At 38.0% G+C, this 23,730-nt stretch overlaps 2 protein-coding genes across 2 annotated transcripts in view; one reads left to right on the top strand and one right to left on the bottom strand.

Annotated features, from left to right (window-relative positions):
• Window positions 1-23,730, bottom strand: part of Umad1 (UBAP1-MVB12-associated (UMA) domain containing 1) — a 531,474-nt gene that overhangs the window by 222,911 nt on the left and 284,833 nt on the right. The gene's annotated exons all lie outside the window — the stretch shown is intronic.
• The window catches only part of Col28a1 (collagen type XXVIII alpha 1 chain), a 151,290-nt gene continuing 142,531 nt past the window's right edge, over window positions 14,972-23,730 (top strand). Inside the window, exons 1-4 of the mRNA XM_028755925.1 lie at window positions 14,972-15,095; window positions 15,637-16,193; window positions 21,936-21,956; window positions 23,105-23,161. Coding sequence (XP_028611758.1) covers window positions 14,972-15,095; window positions 15,637-16,193; window positions 21,936-21,956; window positions 23,105-23,161 — 759 coding nt within the window. The remainder of the gene's footprint in view (window positions 15,096-15,636; window positions 16,194-21,935; window positions 21,957-23,104; window positions 23,162-23,730) is intronic.

Below are 23,730 nucleotides of genomic sequence, written 5' to 3'. Positions count from 1 at the left end.
GGAAAGTTGTCAAGCTTTCCTGCGAAGGGACAAAGAGTGAATAGGCTTTGGAGACTATTGCCTTTGTTGCAGTTTCTCAACTGTATTCGAAAGCAGCCACCACCAACAAATAGGCATATTTCAGATCTGTGTAATGTTTATTTTCAGAATAGCTTTTAGGCACATGTAATGTACTTTCGGCTGGTAAGTTGTCACATGTCATTTGAACTGTCTGAGAAGCTAGCTCTAGAAGAAGTGTTACTCACTCCTTACTTCATACCCAGACAGTTTTATGGCAAATCTTTTCCAAGACTTCTTGTCAAGAGATTAGCTGGGCTCCCTTACTCTGTGGCAAAGAAGGAAAAGACTGCAAAACAGCCCTAAAGTAAAAGCACCATGCCCTGGAAAACAGCAAGAAGGCAAACTATTTCTAACAGAGGTTGCTATTGTTTATCCCATAATAGAAAAATTCCTGCAGTGGGAAAGACAAGCCAGAAGCTCAGCCATGGGAAACGCATCCATACAGCACACAGAGAAAGCTCTATCAGGAGGAACTGATACAACTTCTCTAGCTGGGTTTGCTTGTTTGCTTGTTTGGTTTTTGTTTGTTTGTTTGGTTGGTTGGTTTGGGATGTTACGCCTCCAATTTGATTATGACAATGTTCTGCCATTATTTGTCCTTTTACTTGGAAGTCTCTCCTGAAGGAAAAAGTATTTGCTTGAGACTCTATCAGGAACTCCATCTGATCTAATGGGCTTCTCTAGTCAATTTCTCTTGGCTGTTTTGAACACTTGATTTGATGGTATCTATCTATCTATCTATCTATCTATCTATCTATCTATCTATCTATCTATCATTTATCTGCCATCCACCCATCTATCGATCATCTATCTTTTTACCTATCTATATCTATGTATATCCATTTCTTTCTATTTATTCTTTAACTTTAAATTACAGTATACTCAACAAAGCTACTCACTCAAATTTTTATGTTTGGCTATTTATAAATCATTCTACAGACCATCAGGAATAGCAGGTTTGGCACAGAAGAAAGTTTGCTGACATCTGCTGTACATCAAGGGGAGTTGTACACTGCTCACCTATATTCTATACTTCTATATTTTTGTTTTGCTTTATTTTTGAAATGTTAGCTATGGCCTCACAGTGTAGCTGAAGCTGGCCTGGAACTCATTATGTCACATTGGCCTCTAGGGTGATATTACCTCCTCAGCTTTCCAAGTGCTACCATGCCTGGTAACTATTGCAGATAATGTTGCATTTGGCTACAAAGAACTTTTCTTTCCTTCTGTGAACTATTCTAAATAGTTCACTGAGACCATCAACTACACTACTTCTAACAAGGATGAAAAGTCATCCACATACAAGTTGAGTAATTGAAATGGAGAGCAACTAGTCCCCAAAATTTAAAATGTTTACTTTCTATCCCTTTGCAGGAAAGCTTGCCAACATCTTTTCTAAATGATAACATTTGGCATTACTCCACCCTCATCAGAGAAGCTTCTTGTTGAAGTAGATGGGAACTAACATAGAGAGCCTCAAATGGACAATGTGGAGAGAGTGAGAGACTTCAGAGCACTCAGCCCTAAATAGGATGTCTTCATCAAACCCTCCCCTCAAGGCTCAAATTCTATGCAAAAGAGGAGATGGTGGAAGACTCCAGGAAAACAGTATCTTCCTGACACAACAGGTCAGAATATACCATCCATCTGGCTAGTGTTGGATTAGTAATGAATACATGATCCTGGGACTCTTGAGCTATAGATTACAAAGAAGACAGTCTCTGACTTTTTTTTTTATGCTTGTCCTGGTACTGAATTGATGTGCATCTGGAGCTATCAGTTGTGTCACCCATTTATCAGAAACATGTTTGAATTTTGAGAAATGAGGCAGAGCTGAGAAATGCACAGGATGTGCTAACTAGATTGTCTAAAGCTCAGATTGACCTTCCCAGTGTATTTGTCCCGCAGAGCAACAGAATCCATGTCACATTTAGACATGCAGCATCTCAAGCACATCTTTGTCATTACCAGTCAAAAACACGAACTTTAACAAAAACTGTGGCCTGGTTTTTGGTTAACCTGGTTTGAGCTGGACTTTTGTCAGTAATGGTGAAAGAACATAATTATCTCGAATGCTGTAAGTACAGAAAGTCACTGCATTAAAGTTGTGCTTTTGTTAGATGCACTTGGTATCCAGGATAGATTGTAGAAGAGCTGTAATGAAGGAAGATAAGGGGCAGGCCATCAGCTTAAGAAGTATACTGCCTCAGGTGGAGTCTGAAACCTAAACTGTGCCCTTAACTTGGATTTTGGTGTGTTTGGGTGTCTTTAACAGTAGTTCTCAGAATTTCAATCATAGATTCTACAAATACATCATAACATTTTATAATCTTTCTAGGAATGATCTACTGCTCTAGACAATGTGTAAAGAGTGAGAGACTTTGGAGCATGCATAAACTATCTACAGTTGAGAAAATATGAGTAGTTACCAATGGCTGTCTATTTTTAAGAGAATTTTACTGGAACACCACTGTGCCCATTTGCTTCCATATTTGTCTGAGGCTGCCTTTGTGCTATAAAAATAGTTTTTGGTACTTGTAACAAATACCCTGTGACTTGTCAAACATAAAATAGTTACGTGTCATTTGACTAAAAAGGCTTGCCAATTATTGAAAAAGATGGATGGACTTCTTGCTTCCCTGAAGTCATGCTCCAGTAGAATACAAGAAAGAAACAAAAGCATTTCAGTTTGTCATACAAGGAAATGTGATGAAAAAAATAATTGTGAGTGTGTGTATAGGCAGGGAAGTCCTCTTGAAGACAAGAAATGTGAATGTAGAGAGCTTTCCACGACAGTATCTTCAGGCTGAGCATCTAAGCATCCTGTGCAAAAAGAAACTGTAAGAGGAAAGAGTCTTTTGAAGAGACTTTGAGCTAAGAACCAGAAATGTGAACGTGGGTCACAAAGTAGAGAACCATAAGTAAATAAATCCAAGAGATGGCAGATTGTGTGGGAACCTGCATATGATCCCATTGGCAGGCGTTCTAGTTAGCAGCGATAAACTTGGGGTGCAAATATCTCTCTGGTAGGGTATAGAGTTCTTTGGATATAAGTCCAGGAGTGAAATAGCTAGATCATATTGATGTTCTACTTTTAATTGTTTTGAGAAATCTCCAAATTAAATTTCACAATGATTGTACTACTTTCCTCCTCGATAAACAATAAATAGTGGTTCATTTCTCTCCACATCCTTCCAACATTTGTTGTCAGATTTGTTGGTAGCCACTTTGACATGGATGAGGTGGTACCTCGAAGTGTTTTAGTTTACATTTCTATGATGGCTAGGGATATTAAACACTATTTAAAATAGTTATTGGCTATGTATATTTCTTTTTAAAGACTGTTAAGTTAATTTGCCCATTTGCTGATTTGTGGTTTTATTTCCTTGGTATTTAATTTCTGCAATTCTTTGTAAATTCTTGTAATTAGCACCGTCTCTGAAGTGTAGCTGGTAAAGATTTTCTCCCATGCTGTGAGCTGTCTGTTAAGTCTGCTGACTGTTTTCTTTGCTGTACAGAAACTTTTTGTTTCATAGTCCCATCTGTTAATACTTTTGGGGGGTATTGATATTCTATCTAAAAATTTCTTGACTGCACCATTATCTTGAAGGGCATGCTGTGTGTTTTCTCTTAGAAGTTTCAGATTTAAGTTAAGTCTTGGATTCATTTTGAACTGATTTTTTTGTATGAAGTAAGAGATATAAACTAATTTCATTTTTGATAGGTGGAAATCTGGGTGGTCTCTCCCTCTAGACATTTCAGCATTTTATAGTTCAAATTTTGTTACTTTTCAAAATAATGTTTGAATTAAATGGTAGAGGTTAAGGACATGAAATGCCAATTACAAGTCACTGCATATTGCATACATGTATTCAATTATCTCCCCGTATCCCACAAATACATACACAGCATAAACATATGTCTCTCTACATAAACATTTTTCATAAAATTTGCCATTACCTTTAAAATTAATATTATTTTATGTGTTTGGGTGTTTTGTTACAATATATGTCTGTACACCATATAGGTGCCTTGTGTCATGGAGCCTAGAAGGCAGTGTCATCTCCCCGGAACTGGAGTTGCAAACAGTTGTGAGCTGCCTTGTGGGTACTGGGGATGGAACCCCGGTTCTCTGAAAGAGCAGCCGGTGTTCTTAATGTCTGAGTCATCGCTACAATCCTTCCCACTGACTTTATTACTTGCTTATTTCTTGCACTAGATTACAACAACGTTGTTATTTTTTTCTATCTATGCTCCACAAAGGAAGAAACAAGTTAATTTATATAAATTTTGAATTTCATCAGATGTTACATTAGCCAGCTTCTCTATTCCTATAGAAAAGTAGTCTGGCCACTGTTTTGATTCATCTCTTTGTTCTTCTATTACAATTTCTGGGGGCTTCCAGAGGACCAAGATTCAATTCCCACCACGACATGGTAGCTCACCACTGTAACTCCGGTCCCACGGGATCTAACATCTCCACACAGACACACATGCAGGCAAAACGCCAGTGCACACAGAATAAATGAAAATGTGTAGAAACCGATTTATATTCCACTCATTCGCCACCACAGACTGTGAGCAATTTTAATGTTGACAACAGACTCGTACACTTCCTACAACGTTCCACTAGGTGGCGCTCAAATATCTTTTTCAAACTATAAGCCTAAGCGGCAGTTAGTCCTGGCTAATTTGTGCAAGTATTTGGTATTTCTGAATTTGAACAATTAACAAAACATGTAATACGTAATTTTAAATAAGTACAAGCCACTTATAGTAAGCAAAGTTGCATAAATATAGTTTCAGAATGTACAGTTCTGAATATAACCAGTGAGTAATTATTATAGCAAGTAACTTTAGTATGCAGTTTAACATTATTTAAAGCTTTCATAACCGTAAATAGTAAAACAATAATTTTCTTCAAATTCATTTTACTGTAAGCTTTACCTATAACTGATTTCTCCTTCACATAGTATTTAAAAAACTGGGAGAAGAAAGCTATTATATTGGAAGAATTATATTTTGATAATGACTTAAAAATGACTCTATGACCTTAATTTGGGAAAACACTATGTAAAACAATATGTTATGGGCTGACACAGCATGAAACACAGTGGGGGGGGTGGACAATAAGCTACATAGTGTTCTTAAAACGTTTTTGTCCAGGAATTTAAAGATTATTTTAGTTTTAAAAACCTTCCAAAAATCTTCTTTTGAACCTTAAACACACTGACTGGTTTCTTGAGTGTATTATTCATATCAGAGCTGAGCCCTAACTTTATTGCTGCCTGTATTTTGGTCAAGTATCAGTAAAATGGTCTATAGATAATGTACTTACTATCAAACCTCCAGCTAGTAGGTTAAAGCTGCCCAGTCCTAGGGGAGAAAAATTTTCCATCAATAGAAAGTTCTAAGATGGCGTACTGATGGCCAAGCATAAGATTTACACAGTGAGACGTGAGATCCCTAACATGCTGGAATTCATTCCGTGATGACTTTTCCTGAGCCACTTGCCCCTAAAGCTAAACTCTTATTTTCCAAATGTAAATTTCTTGCTGCACAGGCTACCCTTTCTCTTGCTCTGCCGTAAGCCTGGATAGTGGAAAAGCCCATAAGCCTCCGAGGTATCTAGGAGTAATGAGAGGTAGCGAGATTCTTTACTCTCTGATTTTGGCTTTTTCTTTTTGTGGCTGTTAACATTGTTCCCTGTTTTATCAACCTTGAAATGGAAAAAATTAAATGTGGTCTGTCTTTACATTCTACTTTGAGGTTCGATGCTGTTATTTACCCTCCATATAAAAAAGCATAAGTACTTTGTACTGAGAAATTAAAGAATTCATCAATGTATAATACAAACAACACTAATACCAGAAAATAAAGTGTTAGCAAAAACTAGCAAATATCTTCTCCATCTAAAGCAGGATTTAGGGCTGAGGATAGAGTTTGCAATACAAGTGTGAGGTACTGAGTTCAGATCCCCAGAAACTGCAGGAAAGCCAGTGTCAGTAGTAGAAGGAGAAAACAAACACCCAAGCTCCTCCTTCCAACTACATATGCAGTGTGGTGTGCATGCACCTACGTCCCCACCCGTGGACATAGCACACACATGTGCATGTCATACATGTTCATATGCACAAACTTAATTATATTCTTAAAGCAGGAGCCAATACTTGTTATCAGCAGATCTGGTCTTCTCTTAATGCGTGTTGGAAGAAAAAGTCAAAGAGTTCTGTCCATTGAGTGAAGGAAATAATCAAATTAAAACTGATCTTTCAAACCTAAGATTTATCCAAATCCACCCTTTTGGTATTTATTAGAAAGAGAAATCTGTCCATTTTTCCATTTTTTTTCCTAGATAGCATCCCGATATTTTGGGATAGTAGTTGGTTTTGATTGGGAGGAAACAACACGGAAGAGGGAAACAGAAAAGGGACATTTTAGTCGTCAAAATATTGTGTGGGAACTTATGCTGTCCTTTTGCTCTTGGAGACAGTGTGCGTTGCATATGTGGCAATTACTCAAGGTGGGAGCCAAATGTCAGTGGACGAAGGAAGATATATTAGGCTACAATGATGTAAGAAAAAAAACTGTCAAATCGCTGCACATCTAAGTCATTCTAAAAAGAAAGTTTCTTAAATAATAATGGCAATAACAAGACGAAAGTAGAGGGCAAGGAAAAGGGTTAACTCATTCAGAATTTACTGAGGCAGTTGGGACTGGAATCCCCTGTTCCAGACTTAGGCATTGCCCTATTTCCCAAGCTTCTTTGACAATGACAGTTTTCACTTCCTTATTATCATTGAAGGATTTTAATTTTTTCACTTTGCTGAAGAATAGGACCAATACTTCCTTGATGTTCCACCACAAGAGCACAAGAAGATGCCCAAGCTGTATCCTTGGGACCAAGAAGAATAATGAGTCCTGGGAGCTTCAGACCTTGGGAGCAGTTGTTAGAAGTTTGGCCACACCAAGGTTTCTACTGGAAAAAAATTAGCAAGGGACGTCTAATAGCCATTCTTCTTTCAGATGATTTGTGACCAACTTTTAAAAATGGTTTTATTAATTTTCTGGGGTTTATAAGGCAACAGAATTCTGATTACCTGTGAAATGCCATGTCCTCTGCCTTCTCTCATGTACGTCATGTGAGTGTGAAAAGTGTGGCTAACCTCCCAAGAAAAGAAAGCAAATATTCTGGTTTTGACTATGGATTTCACTGTTACTTGAAAACCTCAGGGAATTTCTGGAAAAGCTAGTTTGTGAGGGGGCGATGGTGAAATCATTAACATTCATGCGGAACCTTCATTTGATAAGATAGTTGTTAGAAGTGAGGCTCAAAGGATCGTTTATTTTGTGATGTATATACATGATATATGTATGCGTATATTTATGTATGGTGTATACACATGTGTGTGTATTTGTGGTATGTGTCTGTACAGGTATGTATGTATGTATCATGTGTGTGTGATATATGCCCATGAAAGATGGGGACAGTGTATGTGTGGTAAATATGCCAGCACATGAATGTGAAGTCCAGAAGATGTTGGACGTCCTGCTCTGTCACTCTTCTGAGTCAGGGTTTCTCACTGAACCTGGAGCTAGCCTGAAAGCCAACAAGACCCACTGACCCTCTGTCTCTGCTCCTCACAGTGTTGGGATTGCATGCTTGGCTTTTACACATGGGCACTGGGGATCTGCACTCCGGTCTTCCTGCTTGTGCAGCCAATATTTTCACCTACTGAGCCATCTCCCAGCCACCATTCTGACGTTCTCTAAGTTGAGGATGATGGCAGAAATGTTACTGAATGATATGTTTATTTTGTCTCAATCTCTGCAAAACCTGTATTTTTCTTTTCTTTTTTCTTGCATGTACATGTATGTACACATTCACACGTGTGTATACAGCCATGCATGTAAATGCCAAGGCTTCCTGTTGTATGCCTTTCTCAACTGCATTCTGTTTTAGTTTTTGAAGTAAGGACTCTCTCTAAACCTGGAGCTCACTGATTGGCTAGATTAGCTGGCTGGTGTGTCCTAGGAATCCTCCTGTATCCACCAGCCCAGCACTGATAGTGCAGGCGTGTCCTTTACAAGACTCTAGGGATGCAAATTAGATTCACACACTTTTTACTCACTCACTCACCTCCTTAAACCTCTTTTTATTTTTAACTTTTGAAAACCTTATTTCCACCGGGCAGTGGTGGCACATGCCTTTAATCCCAGCACTTGGGAGGCAGAGGCAGGCGGATTTCTGAGTTTGAGGCCAGCCTGGTCTACAGAGTGAGTTCCAGGACAACCAGGGTTATCAGGGCTATACAGAAAAACCCTGTCTCGAAAAACCAAAAAAGAAAAAAAGAAAAAAAAACAAGAAAAAAAAAAAGAAAAAACCCTTATTTCCTGTTCATTTTAAATTATTTTTAACCAAGAAATAATTGTAGAGTCATGATGCAGCCATTCTGTCACCACAGAACTTACTCTTGTTGTCATTTATAAATATCTGGACTTTCTTACCTCTATTCATACTGGCTCTTGAGAATCTGTGCTAAACACTACTTTGCTATTGCAGGATATTTGATCCCATAATGAGCCCTGAGATTGTGTTATTTACTGAAAAACCTGTTTCTGCTTGTGTGGCTCAGCCTTAGCACACACCTTTAATTCCTGTGACTGGAATACAGAAACACCCTTAGGTACACATTTTTAATCCCATACAATAAAGGTAAAGTTAGTTAGTAGAAGGAAGCACCAATGTTTGAAAGTGATGTCTAAATGGCAGAGTAACAAAACAGAGAAAGATTTAACGGGATAGGATATGCCCAACTCTCACAAGAAGAGAGAGAAAGTGGAAGGTACGTAAGAGAGAGCATTGTAGAAACCAGAGGGGGCAGTTTTTCAAGGACAGTTGTTCAGAGACAAAGAGAAGGAGAACAAGCTAGACACAAGTGAAGGCAGAACAAGCCAGAAATGAGAAGACAGAAGACTAGAACGGATGGCCAGAGTTACTATGAGGCCAAGCAGGACAATTCAAAAGAAGCTGAAAGAAGCCAGATTGAGTCAGTCAGCTTAGAGAGGAGGTTTGAGTTCAGCTGAGCTGAATCAGCCAACCAGAGTTCAGAAAGAACAAGAAAGGCTGAGCTTATTCAGCAGTAAGTCCCAGAGAGTAAAAAACGTTCTAGGCCTACATAAGATTGTACACAGGCTAGAAGCCTCCAGGACTAGACCTAAGTTAGCAGATGGAAGCAGTGAGCCTCAGAGACAATTACATCAGGAGGATAAAAGATACTCAATCACTCTCCACTCCCATGATGTTCAGAATCATGCCTGTGGAGTGTAGATGGTGAAGTGTATGTGAAACACTCAGTATTTTGACTGACATGTGCTTGGTGATCTTGAGATGTTGTTATTGTTATAATAAGGGCATCAATAATATTAAAATGTCATCCATCATAAAAAAGGTAATTGTAGGACCTGAAGGTAGAATCTCAGAAAGCAGCCTAAACCTGCCAGCCTGGGTTTTATCCCTAGAACCCATGAAAAGATAGAAGGAGAGAACCAATCCTATGAAGTTATTTTCTGACTTCTAAATGTATACTGTGGCATGCACACACCCATCACACATGGACACACATAAAATAATTAATGAAATTAATAAGAAAACTATTTTAAATAACTGTAACAACATATATATTGCCTTCCCCAACCATCATGGTGTTATGGATGCAGAGGAAGCCTATACTGGGGAGTCTGTCATTTGTAGAGCAGTAAAGTTGATTCACCATGGACTGAGTGCATAAGTTAGAAAATAAGAAACAAAAAGACAAAGGGCCAACTGTGAAGACCCCCCCCCCTTCTTGGATAGACATCTCAGAATATCAACCACTATAAATAAAACTGTAATGACAAACCCAAGTTCTTTGCCAGCCACTTGAAAAGGTCACTGACTTGAAGGCAAGCACTTAGGCAAGGAAAGAATTCTATTAGGAAAGCCAGCAGTCCAAAGATGGGGGCTATCATTAGCAAAAATCTATTTTACTTAGAGCCTAAAGGTGAAAGGCTCAGATAGGAATTTTAGGGAGGTATGTCTGATAGGTGGGTACTAAGATAGTTACAAATTTAAGTGGTCTGCTTTTCCTAATGCACAAACTAATGTCCTGGCAGGGTCAATAAATGTCCTCGCTTCTTTAAATGTAAGAAAGATGTAGTTATTAGAAAGTGTTGCACCATCTGGGCGTGGTGGCACACACCTTTAATTCCAGCCCTCAGGAGGCAGAAGTAGGTGGATCTCTGTGAGTTCAAGGCTGGCCTCAAAGTTAGAGATCCATCTGCGCCTGCCTCCCAAGTGCTGGGATCAAAGTTGTGCACCATCAGATTCTAAAAGGTATCTTTAATCTGAGAACAGGGAAAGAACGGTCTGCTGGTGAAGTGGAAAGGTAACTGTCTCTAGAAAAGAGAGTGAAATGCAACTCTCCATAGAACAGTTGTAACTTGCTAGGTGGCTCCAGTCCGTGGTGACAAGTCCAGCACCCTCAGTCAGCAGGAGACTCTGTCATCTCCAAAGTTAGTGATTTTTAAAGTCAGCTAAAAGCAGCAGAGATGGAGAACTTATTTAGGTTTTTCTCCAGTTACAGTTACAGTTAGAAAGAGCATAACAGATGAAGCTCTGTCTCGTTCCTACACAGGAGAGCGAGGCCCTCATAGAGGTTAGGGGCAGAGCCAGAGCTCAACTAAGACTAAATATTACCTAAACTTTCTTTTATAAAATTTTTTTTTCAAGAACCAGAAGTAGAATGACTAACAGCTACATGCTCATCATTCAAATTCAAGAATTATTAATCTGCTCATTTTCTTAAAAAGATTTTGAAGCTGAGTCTGCTGTCATGTATATGCCTCCACAGTGCTTGCTATTCTAACCAGTGTCTCAGAGAGCATACCCCAGGCAAAGAGAAAGACAGAAATCAAAACAAAGATATAGTGTGAGAAATGCAGGCAGATTGTCGATCGACACCTACAATGTAAAAAATTTGCTCGCTTTCCTTTTCCTTTTTTTCTTTTACAGAACAGTAGTCTGGAAAACACAGATGTATTCTAAAGGGAAGCTGCTCCTTTAAGTTGCTTACTGATCCCACCCAGATCTCGCACCTTGGCCAAATGCCTGACCACTCTGGTAAACAAGAATAAGAGATTCCAAAAAAAATTCAAAAGCAAAGACAATTATTTCCCAGAGTACAGAACAATATTAAATAGCTAGCTCTATTTAGTAAGAGTCCTTGCTGTGGGCATCTGGGGCACTGTTCTCTCTTTCCTGTCTGACGGACTTCCTAAGGTAAGACAGAGCTGCTTGGTTTGAATTCCTAAACTCGGGACCATCTAGGAACTGTGCAAGGATAAGCGGCTGATGTTCTTGTCATGTGGAGGAGGCTTATTGAAAACCTTGTCCTCTGCTGTGACTAGAAACCAGTTGTTTTGAATAATAGGAACATGAATAATGGGTAAATATGTAAATTTAAAACTAAATTTAAAGGTACTTAATTTTTCATTTTGCAAATTATATTCTAAATTTACAATCTACTAAACTGTATCACGATAACGTTAATACCTTTTGGGGAACTTTTTAAAAGTTTGAAATGGATTCTACAATTCAGGATTCATTTTAGGATATTTTAGCATTTGACTAATTTAGAAATTTGAATGAAAACTATCCATTCATTTTGTCTTCATGTAGAACAAGGAAAATGCAAATACTGAGGTAAAGTTATTAAAATATACAAAAAAGTGTTTTATTTCTGAAAAATTAAAAGACAGAAAGGTTTTTTTTGGAATGTATTGACCCTGATATTGCCTTAAGAAATAAGTTTTAGGCAAAATTTCAAAATAAAGCATTTGGAAAAAGAGCTGCATTTTAAATAAAATTTAGCCATTATTAACGTAGAGATTTGTATTTCTTTCATTGAACTAACTGCATTTTCTCTCTCTTCAAATCATTTGAACATCTTTCTAAAAGATAAGAACTATTAAGAACTCAGGCAATAGGATCTGCTGAAAGTGATAAGTGGTGGGTGAGCCTTCATAGCGTCAAACTAGCAGAGTCAGGGAGTTCAGGAAGATAAAAGAATGGAAAAGCTAGAGAAAGAAAAATAAAGCCAAGAGGATACCCTGCAGACCGTACAGGAAAACAAAAAGCTTTGTGTCAGGTGCCCAGCCAAGAGCCTCAGAGGAAACCACAGCACCAAGATGTTAGGATTACTGCCATGTCTGAACAGCGTCAGTGACTATAATACACATGAGGAGTAAATTCAGTTCTCTAAGGCGAGAAAACGGCATGTTCACTTCTGTTTTCAGGGAGAATAAGGCATTATTTGAAGCCAAAGGTTCCAAAATCCTCATGTCTCTTCCGCCCAGTCTCTTAGGTCCAGAATGTCTGAGATGTTTCTCCTGGTGTGGGTGCAAGAAAGCAAACCCCTGTATAACATTAATGATTTGTTTTCCCCTCTGAAAATACAGTAGCCGCTGTGTGTGTCTACACGACTCTAGCATTACACTAAGCTTCGGAATTAAAGAAGTAGCTCTTTCACGGTCTCCTTGGAGAAAGCAGAGGAGCCATTTTTATGTTCTATTTCCTTAGCACAGTTCTAGTTCTTTGTTTTGGTTTTTGCTTCAACTCCCCACTCTCTTCATATCTTAGTATACCTGGTCTGAAGCTTGGCTGACATTTAGCCAATCGCTCTCAGAGCATGGGCCAGCACAGGTGCTTGTTCCCACGGAAGTGAAGTTCTGTTAATAAACTTCCTGCTGCCTGCTATTTAGGGAGAAACAGTGGCCTGAAGCTAGCAGCGCCTTTATCTCCAACCTAAGAGTCTTGCTTCCTCAAGACTCTTCAATAGCAGAGAGAATTATTTCCCAGAGTAGGGGGTTTAATCCATCTGCCTGTGTGAAAGAGGTCAGTCTCCCATCTCCCCAATTACTGCCTTTGCATGCATTCCCACCCTCTATTGAGAGTCTGGAAAATCCACGGCCATGAATTTCCAGTTCACATTTTCTGAAGGCAAGGTGCCAAAGGAGGAAAATGTGATTCCTTTTCCAGACCTTCTGGAGTTAATTCAGCAGAAGGAGGCAAGCACTGGAAACCATGCAGACTGTCAAGTCTAAATAAACCTTTTGTTCCTGCTCCCTTGGGTATCCTGAGCTAGCAACATATCAGTCTTCTTTTGTCAGGGAATTCTGTGGATTTAAACATCACTGTGTGTGCAGCTGGGCATATTGAACTGATACAGATGACTGAGAATTTTAATATAGAATTAGAGTTTTCATTGTTTACATAGAAAAAAGTAGTTTCACTGGGTTAAAGGGGTAGGCCTTTGACTTCAAGTCCTTTCCCATTTTTGTTTGGAAGTTGCTTTTAAGCAAATCTAGTGCGATCTGTTGTCAAATTATGTTTTATTCATTAGATATGTAGTTCCACTGTTGAACCTGATGAAGACAAACTTTCCAAAACAAGAGAAAAGAAAAAAGAGTTATGGAAAGCTGAGGAATAATTTTATTTCATTGACTTTTGGACTAATTGATGTTGTGTGTAATCATAGTAAGACTGAAAATGTAGTGGTTCTGTATCCAGGAAGAGTTGAATTTGCTAATAATGAAAATGAATGTAACAAACATACAGTCATCTGAACTCACTCTGAAGGATCTGGAAATGACAAGGCAGGTACCGGGATGGAACCATAGTCCCGAAACAGTGTGGCGCTGAGGGAGCGATCAATGGCATTCCTTATTCCTGGCTCTCCATAATACAGGAAGAAAGCAGTGCAGCTTAAATATAACTATTTTAATATAAGGGAATATTCACTAAGAAATGTTTGATCATGACTTGCTTACATTAGAAACTTTAAAAATCTCCAGATGAGCATTTTGTTTGAAGTGTGAATGTGTGAGTGTGTGTGTATATGTGTGTTTGAGTGAGTCATGGTGTGTGTGTGTGTGTATGTGTGTGTGTAAAGGTCAGAGGATAGCTTTCTGAAGTTAGTTTTCTCCTAACATTGTGTGGGTCCTGGAGAATCAAGCTGAGGTCACCATGCTTGGTGTCACGTTCCTTAACTCCTGAACCATGTCTTTGGCTCATATCACAGATTTTGACTCTACAAGCTTGAAATTGTTTATTTACAATTAATTAATTAATTAATTAATTAGTTTATTTATTCTCTCTCTCTCTCTCTCTCTCTCTCTCTCTCTCTCACCTCCACCCCCCCCACTCTTCCTCACCTGACAGGTAACTTGTATATATATTATGGCTTCCAGTTAGTGTGTTTATGGGAGTCTTGAGTGTGCAAATGCGTCTTTGTTTCTCATGCCTTCTCTTGGGCTCTTTTTTGTCTGTTTGTTCATTTTGTCCAGTTCTAATGTGTTAGTTCTTGTTTTATTATATCACATTACAATTCCTTAGAAATCTGTTAGTTTTCTTTTTTCTTTCTTTCTTTCCTTCTTTCTTTCTTTCTTTCTTTCTTTCTTTCTTTCTTTCTTTCTTTCAAGATTTATTTACTTATTTACTCTGTCACTCTCTTTAGACACACCAGAAGAGGGCACTGGATCCCATTACAGTTAATTGTATAGCTGCCATATGATTGATGGGAATTGAACTCAGGACCTCTGGAAGAGCAGTCAGTGCCTTTAACTGCTGAGCCATCTCTTCAGGCTACCTGATTGTTTTCTAATGAGAGACAGAAAGTGGATGGATCTGGATGGGAGGGGAGATGGGGAAGGACTGAGAGGAATAGAGACAGGAGAAACTGTAACCAGGAAATGAGAAAAATATTTTCAATAAAAGAAGAAAGGTAATTATTACCTTTTATGGAAGTATTTATAACTAAATTTTTCATTTCAAGGTTGTACCAGGCAGATGAATTTTTTACCATCCACCATAATGAGGAGAAGAGACGTTGCCTTCTGTCTCCTGCTTTTGCCAGCTTTTATGACTCAAGCAGTGTCTGGACAAAGAAAGAAAGGACCAAAGCCAAACACACTTACAAGGAAAAATGACTTCCAGGGTAAAAAAAAAAAGAAAAAGAAAAAGAAAGTGTTTTTTAAAAAAGTTTTAGTTTTAGCCTGTGAAATCACTAACGTAAAGTTTTAAAATAGTGTTTGCTTTAAATAGCAAATCATGTGTAGCTATACATAGGATATTCTGTTTGATAAACTTATACCACTGTAGTAATAAGCCCTATATATTTAGGTCACCTCAGAGATTCGTGCATTTATTATTTCGTTTGAGCTTCACCTGTAAATCAAAGAGCTTAAATGACATATTTAAGGCCAGAGACAAATCAGCTATTAAGAAACTGATCTAGAATTCATGTTGAACTCTATTTTTAAATTAAGTTTCTTTTCCTGTTGTTATTCCTATGATGAGTGTAGACACATTTTCTCGTTTGGTTACAAGGTACTAATATGACACAACCCAAGTGTTAGACAAACTTTTTTTGATTTACCTTTTGACACCTTTGCCTAATATTTGTTTAATTTTAAAACTATGCTGCACTTTCTTTTTTTTTATGCTTTAAGTTGTGTTCTCTTTGTGTTCTCTTTCAGACGCCATTTGCTTCATAGATGTTGTCTTTATCCTGGACAGCTCTGAAAGTTCTAAAATTGTACTCTTTGATAATCAGAAAGCCTTTGTGGACAGCTTGAGTGAAAAGCTGTTCCAGTTGACTCCTGGTCGTTCATTAAAATACAGCATCAAGTTGGCAGCCCTTCAGTTTAGCAGCTCGGTCCAGATTGATCCACCCTTGTCTTCTTGGAAGGATCTCCAGACATTTAAGCAGCGGGTCAAGTCTTTGAACTTAATTGGGCAAGGCACCTTTTCTTATTATGCCATCTCCAATGCCACAAGGCTACTGAAAAGAGAAGGGCGTAAAGATGGCGTGAAAGTGGCCTTGCTGATGACTGATGGCATCGATCATCCCAAGAGTCCAGATGTCCAAAGTATTTCTGAAGATGCTAGAACTTCAGGAATATCGTTTATCACTGTTGGACTTTCCTCTGTGGTTAATGAAGCCAAACTTCGTTTGATATCTGGGGATTCTTCCAATGAACCCGTTCTACTATTGAGCGATTCAACACTTGTAGACAAAATTCGGGAACGCCTGGTAGGTACCTAGAGGGATGGATATATATATTCAAGATTAATTTTAAAGCATACACCATACTCTACTGTTTACTTATCCTAAAGTCATGTACACTGTTGACTTACATTCATCAGGTTATCAATCTGTAGTCTGCCTTATCCTTATTTGTTTTAATTTTGTCCTTTTTTAATCTTCCATTTGCATTATATATACATTTCTTGTTATATATTCATATATTGGTTATCTAAGAATAGACACAAAACATTGGCAAAATCGGATTCTCATTGGATTCAGAACATGAATCTTTCTGGATTTTCTTTCCACTACCTTGACAATCTTTTGGGAATGTGTGAAGTTCGTTCCCGGAAATTGTATCCCTAACTTTGTCACACCCTGAGGATTTAGGAAAGATTGCTCTTAAAGCATACTCCATACTCTACTGTTTATTTAGCCTAAAATCATGGACTTACATTCATCTGGTTATCAATCTGTAGGCTGCCTTATTTGTTTTAACTTTGTCTTTTCTTATCTTCCATTTGCATGATTACCTTTGACCGTTTTACCCATTTCCATGTCATATTACTTAAAAATTCAGAGTTGCAATCTAATTATTTTTCTGTTTTTTTCTTAAATGTTATAAGCCTGTTTTTATTACTTTTCCCATTGCTTGACAAAGCAATCTAAGAAAGGAAAAAACTCATTTTGGCTAACTAATTGAGGGTAATCCTAAGTAGGATTGAGCCTACTTAGACTGGAGTCAGAGATTACTGCCCAGCCCACAGTTTCCAGATGAGTCTCATTGGGTGTAGGCATTTCACATGAAACTTAAGGTGCTAGGGCAATACCTAGCCCTGCCTATGCCATTGGTTCAAGGCATCCATACCTCTCAGCTTTCTATCACGTACAGAGGGGAATCCTGGGAAAGTGAACATTTAGTGGCTTTTCATTCCTTCCCCCTCTTCATCTCTAGTGTGGGAAGAGCTGACTCCAGAAGGCACAGAGAAGGCAGTTCCTTGTTTGGCCAGATGTTCAGGCACAGGATGTTGCTACTCCCTCTAGATATACCCTTGATGAGATTCCTGCCCAACTGAGGAGAGGAGCTCTTGGCAGTTGACTGGGGCTAGGACTGTTTATGAGGGAACAGAAAATGACCAATGAGATTCTTCTTCCTCAGCACCCCGTGACTTCAGCTTGTTTGTTCAGATGTCACTTCTCTGAATGATTTTCTCTTGACAGGGAGATACTGCTTTCCAGATGCATTCCAGGCCTATAGTACTGTTCAGCTTTTGAAAGAAAGGCACACCAGCATTCATTGCTCCTTTCTATAAAGCAGGACCTGATTCTTTACCAGATCCTTGGGAAAATTCCTCATTTAATCTATGTTCATTACATTGTTAGCTTACATTTTAATTTTATATTGAAATTCTTATGTGGTTAGGCATTTAAAATATGTAGGCATAATTGAAGAACAGAAATGCATTACTTAAAGTGCACAATTCCATGAGTTTTGACAGGTATACACAGTCGTGGAACCACCAACACAAATAGAATGTAGAAATTTCTATCGTTTATAAACGCCTACACAAACTTCTTTATGATCTCTCTCCCCATCTGACCCCAGAGCTACTGATCAGACTTTCACCTCTGGATTAGTGTACACTTCACAGCATTTTAGAGAAATAAATCCATATCATAGGTACCCATTTGTGTTTGGCTTTTTTTACTGAAGGTACTAATTTATGAATTTGGGTTATTTTGGAGAGATCAGCAGCCTACTCATTTTTATTGCAATGATCAATTTAACGAGATTTAATGGACATAACTGTCCAAAATAAGTAGATTTTTTTCAGGAAACAAAATTAATAAAGACAAATCCCTCAGCACCTTTCGTAGGTAGTATCATGTAAGAGCCTCTAAGAAGAAACATTTCAGCTCTAAATTATCAAAGAGGATGTAGTGATTCCTTCTGAAGGGAGTGTGCAGAGTACCTTACTGTTAATTTTATTGTAATTCACAAGTGAAACAGATTCAGTCTAATGTCCTAGATACATCCAGTAGTCCTTTAGAAGAATAACACAGTATACAATCAATATTTAAAAATCCAGAAGTAAAGGCTGAGACTAATTAAAATTTCTTTTTCTGGACAGTCTTAACATGAATTTAAGGTATTCTCTTTAGCACATAAAGGATTAATTTGGCACTTTCTATGTCATCTTTAGAATCATGGAATCATATGCTTTTCTTCATTAGTTGTGGTCACTTTCTATTTTTCCCAGGCTTCATTTTTTTTTTTTTTATAAAAAAGATGTTCATTTCCGTTCTGTTTCAGCTTTTGTAGCGGCAATTTTGCTCCTAAGTTAAATTGCTGAGTCTTTTGTTGTTATTATGGAGCTTGCTGGCCTTTGCTCCCACCCCATTAGTTATGATATTAATAACTTTGTCAATTCTTCCTATTTCCTCCATCACCTTTTATAGCCTTGGCCTTGTACTCATTCACAAAATTAGCCGCTCCCCTCCAGCCTTCTATTTTGACCACTATCCCGTTATACAAATCAGAATCCATTAACACAGTGTACTTCTTCTATTTTAGTGAGAACATTTCTCTATTTATTCTTCTCGCTGAAATTCAAATTTGAACAGAACTTGCAAGCCGTAACTCAAACTGAAATTTGTAGACTGCCTTTGACGACACCCTTCCCCTGTGACAGTGTGCTTCTCGGCTGCCAACCTCCTCCTCACGGATAGAGCTCCTACTTCCCAGGCAGCCAGCTCCATCCACTGGACCCTTCTGTCCTCTCTCTTGGCATATCCTTTCTCACTGCTGTCTTTGTCTTATTGCCCACACTAGTCTTTATGACTCTTTCCCCCAACAAACTTTGACATATAGAGCAGCATACCATCTGGGTGTTAGTTGGTCCCTTTCATTCCTTCCTTCAGAATCACCCAGAAAGCTCCACCTATTCCAAGAAATTATTACTGACTCCTACTCTCCTTGCTTTAGACTTCCTACACTGCTTTCAGTGTGTTGTCCCCAATTCCAACGCTTCTGACTGTAAGTGCCCTTAGGGATGAAGCTTTGTCCTTTGTTTGAAACAATCTTATCTATTATGCGTGTTGGGTCCATTTCTGTTTCTATAGAAATATAAGTTCCAGAAAATCTAGAAACAAATGAATTGCAAAAATTGTCTTTTATATTTTTAAGGTGCTAAAGAGAAATATAATGAAATAAAACTAAATTTTCAAAGGGAGTGCTGACAAAAGGCACAAATATGGCAAAAGAATAAATTTAAAAACTAGTAAAGTCAGGAGCCAACTGTGGTGGCTCATGGCTATAGTCCTAGCATGTGGGAAGTCAAGGAAAGATTCTCATGACTTTGAGGTCGCTTAGGGCTACACAATGAGTTCTAGCCAGCTTGGGCTACACAGTAAGACTTTTTCAAATAAAAAAGAAACCCACATAAAATGATAAAGCTATTTCTTATTGTAAAAGTTTTGTAACAATGTCAAAACTAAACTTTTTTTGGGTTTAGTGCTTTTCAAAATTTATAGTTTGATTTAAATTACTAGAGCTTATTATGTTGCACCCTCTGAACTATCTCAAAGTTTTTCTTTCTTTTCTTTTTCCAAGGGAAATTTTTGATGTGTGTTTTAAATATTTTTCATGTGTATGTATATGTCAAATATGCATACATTCATGTAAGAGAGTGCCCAGTTTTTTGTTTTTTGGATTTTTTTTGGAAGTACCCATGCTGGATTATTGTGAAGCCAATCACCTCACTTTAACTTTAGAACATGACTTCATTTATTGATCCAATTTTTTACTATTATGAATAGTAATGAATACTGAAATATCCAGACACCATTCAGGCAGCATAGACAGAAGGTGAGCATCTCTTCAGTTCTGTAGGTACAACCAACTATTCTTCAGAAGGACAGCAACTCTTAAGCACATCCGAGTTCTCCACTTTCTCTGTGGGCTGCTGCTTTTGAAGAAACAAGAATTCCACTTGCAGTCTGGATTTATATGTCTAGGTGTTTAAAAATTATTTGTCTGCTGAGGTACTAGCTAAGACACTTAATGTCTATAGATAACATATAGTATTAGAATTTGAAAGCTTCTGAGACTATGTGGTTAAAAATCTCCCTTCTTTCTATGTGGGAAAAATTGCCTGCAGTGACTGGTCAAAAACAGCATGCTAGTTGTAAGGAAGAAAACTCAGGGTGACCCTTAATTATCAGTCCAAATTCTCAGTCTCTGTCATTAGGGCCTCTTAGGACATTTTGCTATCTCTTCCCTCTTTTGTATTAGGATGGTTTAAAATAGAGACAGTGAAGCACGTTAAAGGCATCAGACTCCATAAAGGTCCGTGTTCTCCTTTATCTTCTGACATTCTCATTAGCTCCTCCATGTTTTATGGCAAATGGCCCCATCCCTTTCTCCTTAGTTCTTTGTGTTATCTTATATCAACTGCTCTGCTTTTTCAGACTGAAGCACAAGGCACTATTTAACTCCTTTCTTAAGAAGGTCGGGTCATCTCTTCTAGCATATATTCTTTTCTATCCACATTTATCTTCCCACAAGCTCTGTAGTACTCTTGTCAGGCAGCATCCTACTGAGCTACAGACAGCAGTGAGGCCTGTGTGGGGTAAAAAAGAGGTTGTGGCACAGAAATTATGAACGCAGCAAAGTGTTGAGAACATTCTACCTAATTCTCCTTTGAGGTGAGTCAAAGGTGTCACTAAAGATGATCAGGAGACTCAGCCCAGGTTGTGACCTCAGCTACGTCTTGTTTCCTTAATATAAAGTCAGAAGTTAAGCCTGTTCTCCTCTCTCTCTCTCTCTCTCTCTCTCTCTCTCTCTCTCTCTCTCTCTCCCCCATATTGTTCTCTGTCAGAGCAACATGCATAATTATTTTTATAATAATATTTTTTTGTTGTGGCATATATATTTTTAATATATTATATATATTTAATTCCTCCTAGGTTGCAAGTTATAAATGTAGTTTTCTTTTATGTAAATAACACATGTTGTTATAAACTATTAAAAATTATTTCACAAAATATTATTTTTAATACTGTTGCAAAGGCTGCATCTTTTTTCTCATGTTGATCTTTTATAAATAAAATATCACGTTTGGGGCTCTTGAAAGTTCATGTGGAAAATCCTTTCTCCTACTGATCACAATAATGGAATCGTGGCCTCCCATGTTTCAGATCGCCTTGAAGAATGCCATTGGGCTTTCTAATGTTCTATTTTTGAGTTTTAACATGATTTTCTAAGATGTACTAATAATTTCATAAGATAATGATTTCCAAATCAGTGTCTTAAAATGCCAAAACCCAAATGCAGACATGTATAGGGCTGGGGACAAGGAAATATGTAATTATTTATTTTCCTAAGTCTTTGTGAGCAAAAGTGAGAAGTTTCTCATTACAATCAATTAAGTTTGGAGCTAAATTATAGAGAGAATAGAGCTGATCAAAGAAACACAAGGTAAAGCACAGGCTGCAGAGACAAAGTTCCTAGGAAACACAGAGTGATGTTGAATGTTAGTGCTCCTCATGTCTCCTATTATTATATGGCTGAGAGCACTCCTTGGGTGGCTGGCTGGCCCACTTTATTGCTTTTACAAGGTTAAAAAGGCTGACTTGCTATTCTTGGAAATTGCATGTCCCATCGGGAATAATTAAGACTAATAAGAAGCTGGAAGCAGAACTATTAATTGAGTTAATGTTTCATCCTTTTTTCTCCCCCCTTTTTAGGATGTCTTATTTGAGAGGAAGGTAAGTGCCACATGCCTTATTACTATGAATTATTCTAAAAACCTGGATTAGCAAAGCAATGTTATGATTCACATAAGGTGTGACTAAATAAAAGCGTGAAATTCTTTTGAAAATGAGCTACTTTACTTTGAGGAAGCCTCGTGGTTTTATTTTTATGCCACTATGTTACTTTGAGGAAACCATGTGGTTTTGTTTTTATGCGTCTATATTTCAACTGTAGGTTAGAGGTTTTTAGAAAAGGTAGAAAGTGGTGAACACCATTGGAGAGAGATTATTTTAGAGATCCATGCAACCCAACTAACAAAATTTCTAATTTGAAATGGGTTCTTTCATTCTACGCATGGATCAGACACTCACTCGTTTGGAAGGTGCTCCTGGTTTTGGCCAGCATCAACCTAGCATCAAGTCATCTGCTGTCTGGTGGTGAGACTTGAAGCTCATTTACTTTCCTTTTCAAAGAGGACTGAACCAGATGAGAGGAAACAATCAAAGCACATTACAGAAGAAGCTAGTTAGTAGCAATCTGTTGGGAAGGACATAGTACAACAGGTGGTTATGAGCTTGCCAAGGTCTCTTGAACTAGATACTTGGTACCATGCAAAGCACAGGTGACAGGATCGCATCTGTTAAGTGTGGTCTGTAAATTTTGAAGACACACAGAGAAAACAATCACTTTGTCATGTGTGAGCCTGTTAGGCAGCTATCATACAGCTCATTCTGTTTTCAGAGATGTTAAGATAAAGAAAAATGTGCACTTTTTAATTGATATAAATAAGGTTTAAACCATATTTTTTTGGCTGAGTAGGGAGAAGTGAATATTTACATATGATTGGGCTGTGGTGTGTTATTAAGAGAATGAATAGAAACAACAGAAAAAAAATGATTATTTTTCTATTTTAACCAGTCTCTTTCTATAAATACACTGATAAATACATGGTAGAACATTTATTTTATTTAGCCATGGCAAAACTTAATAATACTTTAATAGTTGGCTCTTAGTTGCTTTTGAGTTTGCCTTGGATGATTTAAGAGAGAGACAGAAACTTCCTTCAAGGAAGTTTTAGTCAGTTACATGTTGGCTAAGTTTTGGCATGCTACCATATCCTGTATTTCACTGTGAATTAACATTGTGTTTCTTGCTGACTCAGTGTGAACACAAGATCTGTGAATGTGAGAAAGGCGACCCAGGCGACCCAGGGCCTCCTGTGAGTAGACATCTATATTCAACTTGAGGTTGACGAAGACAGTGGCACAGTTATTTTCAGAGGGGGCTTTTTAGTGTCGATTATTTATTTGCTGATTACAGCCAGAATTTCTCAGTGATGAGACAAAAACAGAAAAATCTAACGTGTCAATGGTGTTTTAGGCAATGTTTTATCTCACTGGAAACAAATGGCACCATCCTTTCTGGAAGCTTCAGCCTTCTCAGCAATCCAGTGATGCAGCACCGTGTAGCTTCATGGGGATGAACCCAGTTAGGATGCTTTGGGGATTTAGGTGAATCCTGTAAAATGGAAGCAACCGCTTAGCTACTGAAGGACAATGGTGGCACTCACCAGAATGATTCGCCTCTACTAATAGTGTCCGAAACCATCTCTACTGTGTGTTCGCTTGTCTATGTGATTCAATAATCTTGTCCTAAGAATTTGGAAGTCTGGAGAACAGGTTTCACAAAGTGTATGGACATGTTTTTGAGCTAGTGCTAGTGTTTGAAAGTTGGCAAGAATACATACTCTGAGTGTGGGGACGTGTGACATGTTTCCCCCTGAGGCTT

This window comes from Grammomys surdaster, unplaced genomic scaffold, assembly GCF_004785775.1.
Source record: "Grammomys surdaster isolate TR1022 unplaced genomic scaffold, NIH_TR_1.0 126091, whole genome shotgun sequence".
In the NCBI taxonomy this organism is placed as follows: Eukaryota; Metazoa; Chordata; class Mammalia; order Rodentia; family Muridae; genus Grammomys; species Grammomys surdaster.
The sequence above is the reverse complement of the archived record's forward strand: the minus strand, read 5'-3'. Positions and strand labels throughout refer to the sequence as shown.